Below are 12578 nucleotides of genomic sequence, written 5' to 3' on the forward strand. Positions count from 1 at the left end.
GTACATTCATGAACCATCAAGTCAACAATTCCGAGGTTAACACGTAGGGTACTATGTAAGTATGATGAATCAACTGACGAGGTAGTGAATTGTGATCGATTGAGATGGTTAGCACGTGTATACTACAATGATAATGAACCTGACTGTATGATATGTGGGCGAGAATAACAATGATTGGTTGTTTTGCTGAGTCAGATATTAGATAGGATGACAGGTGTTATACGTGTTATATATATTCCCCTATCCTTATTATGTATTGACTGTTATTGGTTGACTGTTCCTTGTTGTTGGATTGTGTCGGGTTTTGGTGTGGAAATATATTGACGTTATAGTCAGGCTAATCACGTGTTCTTGATCTGAGTTGTGTTGATGTCCTGTACAATAGACACTGGGTGGGAAATCTAGTGTAGATATTCGTCTAAGGTAAATAACGTCCCGCATACGTGTAAAAAGTGTTATAACAAGAAACCCTAGAGCTATAACAAGTATCCTACAGTTTATAACACTGTATCACTGAGTGACTCATTTTCGAACCGTACACAGAGTAACAATTTTTCCTTTAACATTACAAAGTTTTTTGATAAGCACCAATTAGAACAAAACTTAAATTTATGACTTCTGACCGATTATCTCCAACCACCTAACTTTCACATATGTACATATAGTGTAGCGATGACCCAGTGGTTTAGGCGTTCGACTATTAACCATCAAGTCGCGGGTTCGAACCCTGACCAACTACTTCAGTTTGAGTAACTGATCAGCACTACTAGCCCTCGTAGTTAGAATATGACTCAAAGTCAAGTATATGAACCTGTACTCGGTAAATTGGTATTCAATGAAAGTATACTATTCATCAATATATGTATACTTATTCAGTGCATAAAACAATGTCTCTGATATAGAGTAATAAAACTTTCATATAAAAAAGTCGTTTATATTATAGTCTGTGTTACGCACCTTTATATTATAGGAAACAATATACGATTTACGCATTGACAAGAAGTGGTTCAGACAAATTTTAAAGATGTAACATAATAACCATAAGTACATTACAATATAATTGAGTATCCTATTGAAAGGACTCCCAAATGCCCTGGTGCGGCCGAGAGTGGGGAGGACCCGCCCTCTCTCTCCAAATGCTCTCACGTGGCCACGTGCATGCAACTACTGCCAGGGAAGTTCTACTCACTGCCTTCCCGTGGCATTACTGTTGTTTACGTAATTGAGAGGATGAAAAGCGAATGTACGGCGCTTTAACCAGGTTGGTGGACACGGAAAGTTCACCTAGATGAGTTGGAAAACCCTGATTCCAAACCATGGTGCAATTGGGCTCCAGTATCCTGAAGGAACAAATGGCGTATGAACCAATCGTTGGTCACCGGCTACCATGGGAGTGCATCTCTTCACAATGCTCCACTGTCTTGTGGATCAGACCTTCAGGTCAAAGGCTCCGGGTGTGGTCCCCTAAGAAAACCACCTGTTTCGGTTTGCGCACCTGAGCAGTATCACAGCCCTTATACAAATCAAATGAGATTTGTGTGGCGCATATATATCTGGTGCTCCTTTATGCCAATATTTATGTGTTTAAATAAATAAATAAATAAATCCTATTGAAAAACCTGATCAAAAATTCCATCGATCGGCTTAAATCAATCTAAGACTTTCTAGAAAATATGACATTAAAATTATTTATTAGAATTAAGATCCAAACTAATGTTTATATATATATCTGATTTCGTTATAATAGATTAATAAAATTTGTAAGAACAAAAAAACTGTTTTACACCAAATGATATTTACGATAAATTATCAATAAAAACACATGATTCAGTAGAATTGAATTGAAGTGTTTCTATAATTTAATAATGCAGAATGTAAGTTAAATAGATAGTTGGAAATTAACTTAGATCAAGAAAGAAACTAGTCAATATATTTACTAGGAATCGGAAAAGAAATTTATGGATGTTTCCAAGAGACCTCATCAGATATATCAATCACCATCATCATCGAGATAAACAGTTAGTCAGCCATCATCAACGTAAAATCTGGCACATGTGTAAGTTGGTCCAAAGTGCTTTATTATACTAGCACAAAGTGAAGTCAGTTAGTCAGTCACGACGTAGAACTTCGTACGTACGTACATCAGTTCGAGTTGCCATACCATATTAGCACAGAGATCCAGTTGTCGATTCAAATCCCATAGTGGTAGAAGTAGTAAGAGTATAAGCATTTTGTGAAAGATTGGAGTTTGAAGACGTTATTGAAGGAATATAATCCAATGAAATAAATTTGGAAAGAGAAAAAAGATAGAGACATGAAGAATTCAGAAGATTAGAATTTGGTAGAACAAAGTGAAGTCAACAAGACAAATACCAAAGGATACCAAATAATTGTAGTGGCAATAATGGTAATGGAGGAAAAGGTGTGCGAAGACGGAATGGGAAAAAAACAGCGATATCATCCAGATATCCAACTCCCAGGAGATAGAATGGTACTTCAATCTGAAACTAAATATCTTAAAGCCAAGTGTTTCAACCAATTAGTAATTCTCCTAAACACTTTGATTAAGGCAACCAAGTTAGATCACTACACTTCATATAATAAATAAGATTCCTAAACCCAACTATAAAAACCTGTATTTAGCAAACAAGTTATAGTAAATAGACAGAAAATATTCAAAATCAATTAACATCGGTTCTTACCCACGTTATATAATGCCTACCCACCGACAAAAACTAACTACTACTCTGGTTACAATATTGAAAGGTTCTTCGACCGTTCAACTCTAAACACTTATTACTAGTGTTCTTTCTCTCTAATTGCATCAGCCGATTGATAGGCTACGATAAAAGCTAAAAACCTTGAAAAACCATTAACTCAATAAATTGTATTGCAATTAATACTCTTACACATGGATAAGAAAATAGAGAACAATATTTAACAGATTCAACAGGAAATCTAATAAATTTAATCAGCTTACGTTGTAGTTCATGTTTAATATCTTCTGTAATTGCTATATTTGTACGATTCTTTGAATCATAACGTGTAGCTGGAGCCTCGAAGCGCTTACGTTCTTCTCTTAACTGAGATTCTAATTCTTCAACTCGTGCATCTAATTCGGATCGCATACTAAACAACTGTTGGATTTGCTTATCTGCAAAAAAGATGATAAAAAAGAAGAAAAAGTTAGTAATATCTAGCGTTAGACTTATACGAAAAACATTGTTATTTCTCGATCGAGGCGTTTTGTAGGGATTAGTTTAATTTATGGATTGATATTAGCATAGGGATTAATGAAAACAAAGGAGCACTGAACACATGTTTCATGTTAACAGTGACCATTAATGGCCTGCGGAGTAATCGACAGCACTGGAAGATCATCTTGTCTTACCACCTCTTACTTCAATGAGTGATGTTAACTGGTGTAGAAATAGGTTGGAGATGTAGGGGTAACTAAATCAAGACGTGGTATTAGTCCACAAAGTCATTGCCTATTGAATTGAGCGATGTTGGTAGATCCACGCTACCACCGGTCGAGGTCAGTGTGCTAACCGCAATCAGTGATTGGAAACGTTCGGTGACATGGCACAGAATTAATTACAACGAATCATTTGTATCTATTCTTTAAGCTACTCTAGATCTTGAGCTCCAATATTTCTTCATACATACCTTTCCAAATATCTTTTTGATTCGTATTCTCAATGTTTAACCTTTATTATTGTTACCACTAATATTATTATTCCAACTCCCTCACTGCTCGTGTTATCAATTTTATCTCGTCGTGCTAATGAAGAATGAAAACTTTGATCAACACCCATATATGTACCGGGATCTACTTTGATCATGGCTGACTAACCGTACTATTCCAGCTTCACAACGAATAAGTTAACAGTAGAGTGAAGTTGAATATCATCATTAATTACCTGTTCTTTTTCCTTTAAGAATCATATTTTCTATGAGTCGTCTTTTTATCATCATTACTCCTACTATTTTGATATTCTGAATTGGTAATTTCATCTCATTGCGATAATATAGTGTAGCAAATTGAACCGATACATATATGTGCCAAGTTTTTGGTGATTATGACTATCGAAAACTTGAAGTTGGAAATCCCGGATTCCCATATTCATTCTGAGTGGTTTAAAAGTTGGGCGCTAGCCGTGAGATTTGAATACCCTGTGGTTAAACAAACTTTTGGCAGATTCATAGATGTGAATTGTTGAGGAGCCCTATACCATGACGAAACAGTTATCAAAATAATCCCTGACTTTCAATGCTATCCGTAAATGATACCAACTGACGAAGACAAACACTCATGTGTTTTATTGCAAACAAGAAAAAACCGAATATGAACACCATTTAAATCGAACAAGAATAACCACAAAAGTTAAGTGGTAAGTTTTTAATTTTTATGATAATGAGCAATAAATTTTTGTTGAAATGTTAGGCATTAAATAACTATGCTTAACCATATTCTCTGTTCAATAAGCTAACAATAAATATTTAAGTCAGTCCATTATATACAATGTAGGGCTTAACAAACATATACATGGGCTCACGTTGTTAAACCACATGAATACAACTGTGGTGTATGCTGCTTATGTCGACAGATATAGTAGTATGTAACACCATTCATGTAACAGCACTCAAGACTGAACACCAATGGAAAGTGGAAACCCTGGCAGTAGGGGGTTATGAAGGTCGACTTGAAGAAAACATAAACGGAATTAGAGAGGAATTGTGGATCGGAAGAATTTTGTATTGGAAGACAATTGGTTGTCCCCACCTGTGTTTTCGTTCATTACACCTCAAGACTTAATGAGGCTGAGGTTTGGTTAAGGTTAAAGCGTTTGATTCTCAGCTACTAGATGGCACATTCGAAACATGCTCCGCCTATTTCGGTCTGGGCATCTGAGTATTATCACTAACCCCCCACACACCCATATACATACAATGTATGGTTTAAACCCGAATAAACGAATTTGTAGTTGGTAAATGAGTTACTTCACAGCAAGATGGAAAGTTAACATGATGGTGATGTCTGTTGATTGTGAAAGAGAATAAACATTGAGAAAATATAATTCACAAAGAAGGAATAACTTTGTAGAATGCAAAGCATAAAATAATATAGATATTCAAGCTATGAGAGAAGATATACAGTGAATACAACTAAACTAATGCCATTGATTTTGAATCATTTCATCTAACGCCATCTGTAAACATTGATAACGATTACTGCACATATCCTAACAAAGTATAAAAAACTATGAGAAATGTAAAATCAACACATTGTTAACGCTGACTTATGTATGAGGAATGTAGGTATCTAAAGGAGTAAACAGAAAGTACCTTTTAAAAAAAAGTTAAAACCCTATTTTGACATTCACACTTATGTTGTTTACCGTTGTACTCATAAGCACTGCTGTAATAAGTAAATTTCAAATGGAATGAAGCGAATAAACCAATTAAGACATATTATGATTAACTGTTTTCGTGGAGTTATGGAGTTTGGAAACAGATTCGAAAGAAAAAGAAATGGTGCACACATACTCCAGGTTCTAGATGTTGGTATGAACCTAGTGTGGTCGCCGGGTACAAAGAGATAGCACTTTCTAAAGTTTTAAATATAGTTGTGGATAAGACAGACAGATTCAAAGGCCAGAGGATTGATGATCTAAAGAAAATCACTTGCTTCGTTTCGGAAATCCAGGCAAGCATTACAACTTTCATATCATTAATGACAATCATAATAATGAAGAGGAAATTAAAACCCGAATGGTTAATAGTGTTGTAACTTGAGTACCTTATGATGTGTTACTTAGGTTACTAATAATAATAGCATTATGCTTATTAGTATTATGAAAGGTTTATAGAGATTTCCTAATTTGTACTTTACATACCAGACTAACGTGCTAGACAACAATTTAGGACTAGAGAGTATGAGACTCCTCAGAAGTGTACACCCATAACCTATTCAAGTATTGTAACTAGGACCTTCAGACACGGTGGAAAGTGTGTTATCTGTAGATGAGTGACTGAATTAGCATCCAATAGCTCACTTCCCACTTCAGTCGTTTCGCAATACTTAGTGATTACGTACAACAACATCAATGATACCTAGTCTTAATGTCGACATATGTGAACTTCATCATTCATGGGTTCTGATTATTAGAACATTGAGAATTCTTTGAGATATTAATCACTAGTGAATACAAGATTACAATCATTAGGATAAGAGGAAATATGAAAAATTGGATACTAACTCAGTGGTCTGCACGACAAATCACTCACTGTAAGAGTTAAAGGTCATTAGTCTGATCACTGATTGGATTGTATGTGTGTCTACGAGAGTTTCATATGGACGATACAACTGTCCGATGTTTTATAATTTTTTTTACTGCCTGTCTAGATGAAATCACTAAATGATGCAAAACTATCTCCATTAAGTTGCTATTACCATTTATCGAATAAATGTTTAAGACTGTATCTCAAAATTAAATTATTATCATTATGTAATATCCAATGTTTCTATGTGTGACCTTTCATCGGGTCTGTAAATTCTGTAATTGAAAACAAAGAAATAAACTTTGATTTTTTTGACTAATGTACAGATTTTTCTGATAGAGACCTTGAGAAAGACTGTATATTGACTGTATTTTAAGCTACAACAACAATAGGAAACACTAAGTAATTGAACACAAAACTACGACTGAAATAATTAGTCCACCAGTTAAAGCATTCATTATTTTAAAATGTATTTTACACACAAGAAATTGCATATTAGAAATAATCAGCTAATGTAGAAAATTTATCATTTTCCTGACAAGATATACCATTCTTAAAGTTCACATCAAGGAATGATATAAGTTAGACAACTATTGAAGATGAGAAAGAGTTGGATCGTTATTTCGTTCTATTCTAAGATTCCTCTAAGCAGTCTATATTCACAAACCCGCACAAGGATCGAGCCTGAAACCTTTGAGTCTAACAGTGAGCGCTAAATTTTTATCCCTACTTGCCTACTTGCATGTAGCTAAGTTAATGACAGGTATAGACAAATTGACTACGAAAAAAATTGCATCGACATTTTCATTCTTTACATACATGTACAAATAGTAAGTTATATTTAGTAACTTAGAACAAATTATATGTATCTTGATTTATCGATTATGATATCAATTGTGTTCAATCAAACAGTATTTTTGTCTTCAATGTCCAACAAAAAAGATAGCCTACACACTCTGCACATATATGAATATGAATACGCACAAGCCTGTGCATGTGTACCCATTCAAATATACACAATATTTGTTAGTTGGCTAGTTAATTCGATATAACAAAACTAACATAACAAGGAGAAAATTCCATGGCATTCCATTGACTATAGTCGTGATCATTCATGTTGTTCATTTTATGTAGACACACAATATATGCATAAAGACATGTTTATTCAATATTTAATGACAGAAATCAAAACATAGACAACAATAATAATAACAATTAAAAGAAAAAAATCTGTCAAAAGATCATCGACTTATAATTGGTAATGATGGATAACACAGGACAAGTACTTGAACAAGTAAACCATCTTTTACAATAAAAAAAAACAAGATATAAGGCAAGATATCTAGAATCTTCTGAACAATCTGTAGAACAACGATGATAATAATATTCTATCCAATCACCACTAAGCATATTGTTGGTAAACTTGATTCACACAAAAAAAATATGCGAGAAATCTATGCGCATATAGATAAATAGTTCCCAATCAAGCATTAAAAAAATAGAACTGGATAATTCATACAAACGTTTTTTCATCTATGATGGACAAACTAAACATACACATGAATACAGACGTACAAAGGACAAAATTGACGCATATATATATATATATAAAGATAAACACCTAAATAGTTTATGACTACAGCTTAAATCACTGTTCAAATTTGAAATAAAAATTGTGTATTAAGAAATCATGATATATATCATGTAAAAAAAGTGTCCTTTTAGCGGTTAAATCACTTACACCTTCAACCAATAAGTCATGGGTTTAAACTCTATACCCTATCTTATGTGGTTCCAGCAGTCGGGATAATATTATCAGCACTCTCCCACAAAAGTATGGCACGAAAATCAAATACACAAACAGTTAAAAAAAGGTTTTCATGGCAAGCTAATATCAGCTGAAAATTCATTAAAAACTAGTGAACATTGAACAGTTGTTTCGTATTAGCTTAGAAATCCTCATCGATTCGTATCTCAGACGTGGTACGGGACAAAAGCTAACACCAATTATTAAATCAGTAAATCACAGGCCCATTATAAGTTTTTTGTATGGATACAATGGTCTGTCCAGAAGGCTTGACATAGTGCCAGCCCCTACAGATGTACGCTGTCTGCTGTGTAAGTACCACAAAGAAAGTACAGGATTTTGCAGGAAATATAGCATATTTAGGGTAAAAATGAAGATCGAATTTATTCAGATTAGCACGTTTGACTTGGAGATAATCAGTTCAATCTATAATTATGGTAATTATAATAAAGAAACCAACTTGAAGCCAATTACGATTTTGTTAAACACTACTAGACTTTTTAAACGTGGGACAGCTACAAAGCATTTGATACAAAGCAATTCTAAACACCGACAACAGTGAAAACGGGTTGGGAACAATGTATGACATCACTCATAAACCGTCACAACGACCCAGATGCATTCTTTTTTAACTCGTCCTAGATGTTGAGATCCAGTGTCTCTTCATACACACCTTTTTATTTTGTCCCCTCAAACCATATTCTCTAAAATTTCATCCTTCTCGTAATTAATTTTATTACATTATTTTGACTCCTCGACTATTCAACTTATCAACCTCATTTTGTGCCGATACAGCCTGACAACTTGGGCTAACGCAGTTATCAGTTAGTCATATGCAAAGTAGAACGTGAACTAACCCACATCTGTCCCAGTCTCTTCATTGATTATAACTGACTGGTAGGTCATTTTACAAAATAAATATGCTATATTAAAATAAACGTATATATGCGAGCATACACTCAACTTACCTAATGTTGTTTCAGATAAAGTATTTAGAAGTTCAGCTGTCGATTTTGTAATAAGAACCATTTCGGGTAAATGATTTGATGATTTATCACCATTTTGATGTATCAATGAATTTGATTTTGAATGATTATTATTATCATTGGATAAACCATTCATCATTACTAAATTACTATTATTACTCGTGGATTTTCCCTTATTCGTAGATGATATAAGTGTATTGGTTGTTGTTAACTCTTCCATGTTAGACAGAGTAGAATTGTCATCTGCATTTGTGCCACCAATTAATACTAAACCATGTTCAACAATTAGTTGATCACGTGCTTCTACTTGATGACGTGCATAATCCAAACGATGTGTTAATTCAACAATTTGCATTTTTTGATAAGCTAATTCCTAAAAATTAGGAATATGTGTGGGCGTGAACGACAGAGAGAAAATCGGATAGATAAATGGTGGAATCATACAAAACTATGAATAACAGGAACCAAGGTGAATACTGATAATCCATTAAAGTGAGTAGATAAATACAAGAACTTGATCAACACTCTTAGGACTATACAAACATGACGGTGGTTATCACTAAGTGATCGGCTAATATAAACATTTAAGTATAACAGGTCAGTTGTGATTTAAGTAATTTAGGATTAACGTCTTTGAATATGAAACTGAAAGATTCAGGTTTGAATCCGGTGCGGAGAATCAAAACATTCAAAATTACAGGTACACTTAACTAACAAACATTAAACCTAAATTCAGAGCCTTCGACTGACTACTTACAACCATGTAGTATCAAACAAGAATGAGTTTGAGCGACAAGAGGTTGAGATAGGTAGGATGAAAATATCTACAAATAAAACAGCATAAGATTAAAGCTATCAACACACGCGACCTCAAAGTCATATATAATATGTTTATATGTTGTGATTTCTAGCAATCCAATCAGTTGGAAAGACTAGACTGCTTTCATTGAACGACTAGGAAAAATGTACTGTGCAACTTTCATTCGTTGCATGAGGTGGATAACTGTCCCACAACCGACACAGTTGAATCCCACTAGTTACAACTTCTTAATAGAACTCTAGGAGTTTCATCTTGAAGTTAATCATTAGCTAGGCAATAGATGAGGGTTGTGTAATATCGTGAATTGACTGAAGTTAGACTTTCATACCACTGGATCCTGACTCGGTGGTCTAAGGATTAAGCGTATGCACGCAAGACCAAAAATCTTAGGTTCGATCCCCAGATGCAAGGTTGTGGGTACGCACTGCCGAGTAGTCCCACACTAGGACGAAGTGGCCATCCAGTGCTACCAGGTTTTCAATGGTGGTCTGACTAAGACCAGTTTGTGATTTGAACTATCTCCACAAATCCGCCGATATTAATAAAAAAATCTTTGTCAAATTATACCAATGATAACAAACCCGTTTGTTTTCTAAGAAGGTTTTGTTCAAAGAGGCATAAGCATCTGTGAGATCTTCCAATTTATCTTTGAGCAAATCAACTTCATACCTTGATAAAGTAGAAAGCAAAAAGAAAGCAGATCGTTTATCTAGACAGTTGGAAAAACGTGGGCAGATTCTAGATGTGTGCATTACATTTAACCGTGTCTACCAGTTCTCTATACTAGCATATTCATATATTTTACTAATAAATAACCGACTGCAATTTAATGATTCTTCAAAATTCTTTCATAATTAGTTTTTTATATCGATCTACTTCTATAATAAAGACCCGTTTTCGCATCGTGTATGTTGGGACCAATAAGTGAACAATGGTGAGGTTAGGTTTAGGTGACTAGGTAAAGAGGACAAGTCGCTTAGTGAGATAGTGAATCTTTATCAACTGTGGTAATTGAGATATGTATTACGTACGCCCAAACACCCCCTACCTTGACGGACGATGTTGTCCAGTGTAGGAGTAGATTGGAAGAATGATAGGGAAGGCTAAACCAAAACGTAGCATCAGTTCATTAAGTCATTGAGTTTTGAACTGAGTCATGTAGGTAGGTGTAGATTACCTAGTTGGGATCCGTACGACTATCGTGACCATTGGTTGAACTTTGAATGTGGTTCAGAATTGTCCGCAACGACACAGGTGCATTAACCCTCTATTGTCCTCAAGTTCCTGAACCCTGAAATCACCATACATCTTTTGTATTCCTCTATGCACCTAATATTTCCTGCTACTTCTTTCACCGATCTACAATTTATCTTGATAATTTTGTTTCGTTGAGCTAATATGGTATAGCAACATGAACAGACGCACTGCTTTACGTTGCATGTGACTATGACTGATCTTGTAGCATTCGAAACCCCGTCACCCAGTTTCATAGTGAGACGTTATCGTCGAGCGGCGACTGACCTCTTGTACATTTGGGATGCTAACAACTGATCAATCACTGAGTAGTGAGAAATGTCATGTCCGTCTACCCCATTAAGTCCTTATCAAATTGTAATGTAGTTACTACTCTAAGTGTTTGGTCACATTTCAATTAACCAATATGGTGAATCAGTAAAATTCACTTCACAAACATTTGAGTAGCTGACGGTAAATTTACTTGAACAAGCATCCATATGAACTGTGCTGAAACTAGAGGTTGAAAACAGCTGTCAACCAAATTTAAAACAGAAGTCCCATATTGTTCGCCAAAAGTGAAGACCACGACACAAGATTTCCATTTGCAGCAGTGGAAGATAGGCCTTATTAAATACTGCAAAACCTTTTACAAAAGGTTAGATGAACATCTATAGTGATTGCAATGAGCGATTTTAATACGTGAGTAGGAAACATCAAAATATAGGAGATATTAAGAACTGTAGGAGATGATCGGAATATATGGAAGCTGGATATTTGACCAGATGCATATTTGGGTGCATCTGTATCAGAATTAGTAAACACAACATACCTAAAGCTATCCATTCTTATTTTGTCAATATGTACTTGAAGATGAAGTAACTGAGTAATGAATGGAGCACATAAATCATATTCACACCTATTTAGCCTGAAGACATAATGTAGTGTGAAAAAAGAAGTAGTTGACCTCTGAAATATCACCTAGGTTAGTTAATATATAAAGACTCGTTTCAGTTAATTTTGAATACAATGAGGAAAATTAACTGGGACGCCAACCAACTTTAGGCTTTCATAACAAGTGAGAGAAACAGAATTTTGAAAAATTGGGGGGCTTTTAAACAATTTTGACAATGAATTCATTTAGTATAGTTTGTTTGAATCTTCCCATCGATATGTTAGGACTGCAACTGGTCAGTCTCTAATTGGCATATGTACATACTGTGCGTATTGCCTCGATATACCTTAATTCACAAGCATGATAAGCAGAGATGGATGTTTTTTCGCCTTTTTATTTTTTTTTTTTTTTTTTTTATTTTTTTTGTTTTTTTTTTTTCTTTCTATTATCTATAATTCCTCTTTTTTTTTTTTTTATTTATTTGTCGGGTGGGCTATTTTTTCTTGTAGTTAATTTTCTTTTTTTTCTTTGTTTGGTTTTACGTTCTTTTGT

At 34.5% G+C, this 12578-nt stretch overlaps 1 protein-coding gene across 1 annotated transcript in view; it reads right to left on the bottom strand.

Annotated features, from left to right (window-relative positions):
* Smp_175460 (hypothetical protein) overlaps positions 1–12578 on the bottom strand; it is a gene marked incomplete at its 3' end in the record, with an annotated part of 63440 nt that overhangs the window by 46146 nt on the left and 4716 nt on the right. The window contains exons 6-8 of the mRNA XM_018797249.1: positions 10480–10567; positions 9061–9451; positions 2981–3154 (exon numbers count right to left, since the gene is read on the bottom strand). Of these exons, the coding sequence (XP_018652310.1) occupies positions 2981–3154; positions 9061–9451; positions 10480–10567 (653 nt within the window). The remainder of the gene's footprint in view (positions 1–2980; positions 3155–9060; positions 9452–10479; positions 10568–12578) is intronic.

The sequence above is a fragment of the Schistosoma mansoni genome, chromosome 4 (assembly GCF_000237925.1).
Source record: "Schistosoma mansoni strain Puerto Rico chromosome 4, complete genome".
Lineage (NCBI taxonomy): Eukaryota > Metazoa > Platyhelminthes > Trematoda > Strigeidida > Schistosomatidae > Schistosoma > Schistosoma mansoni.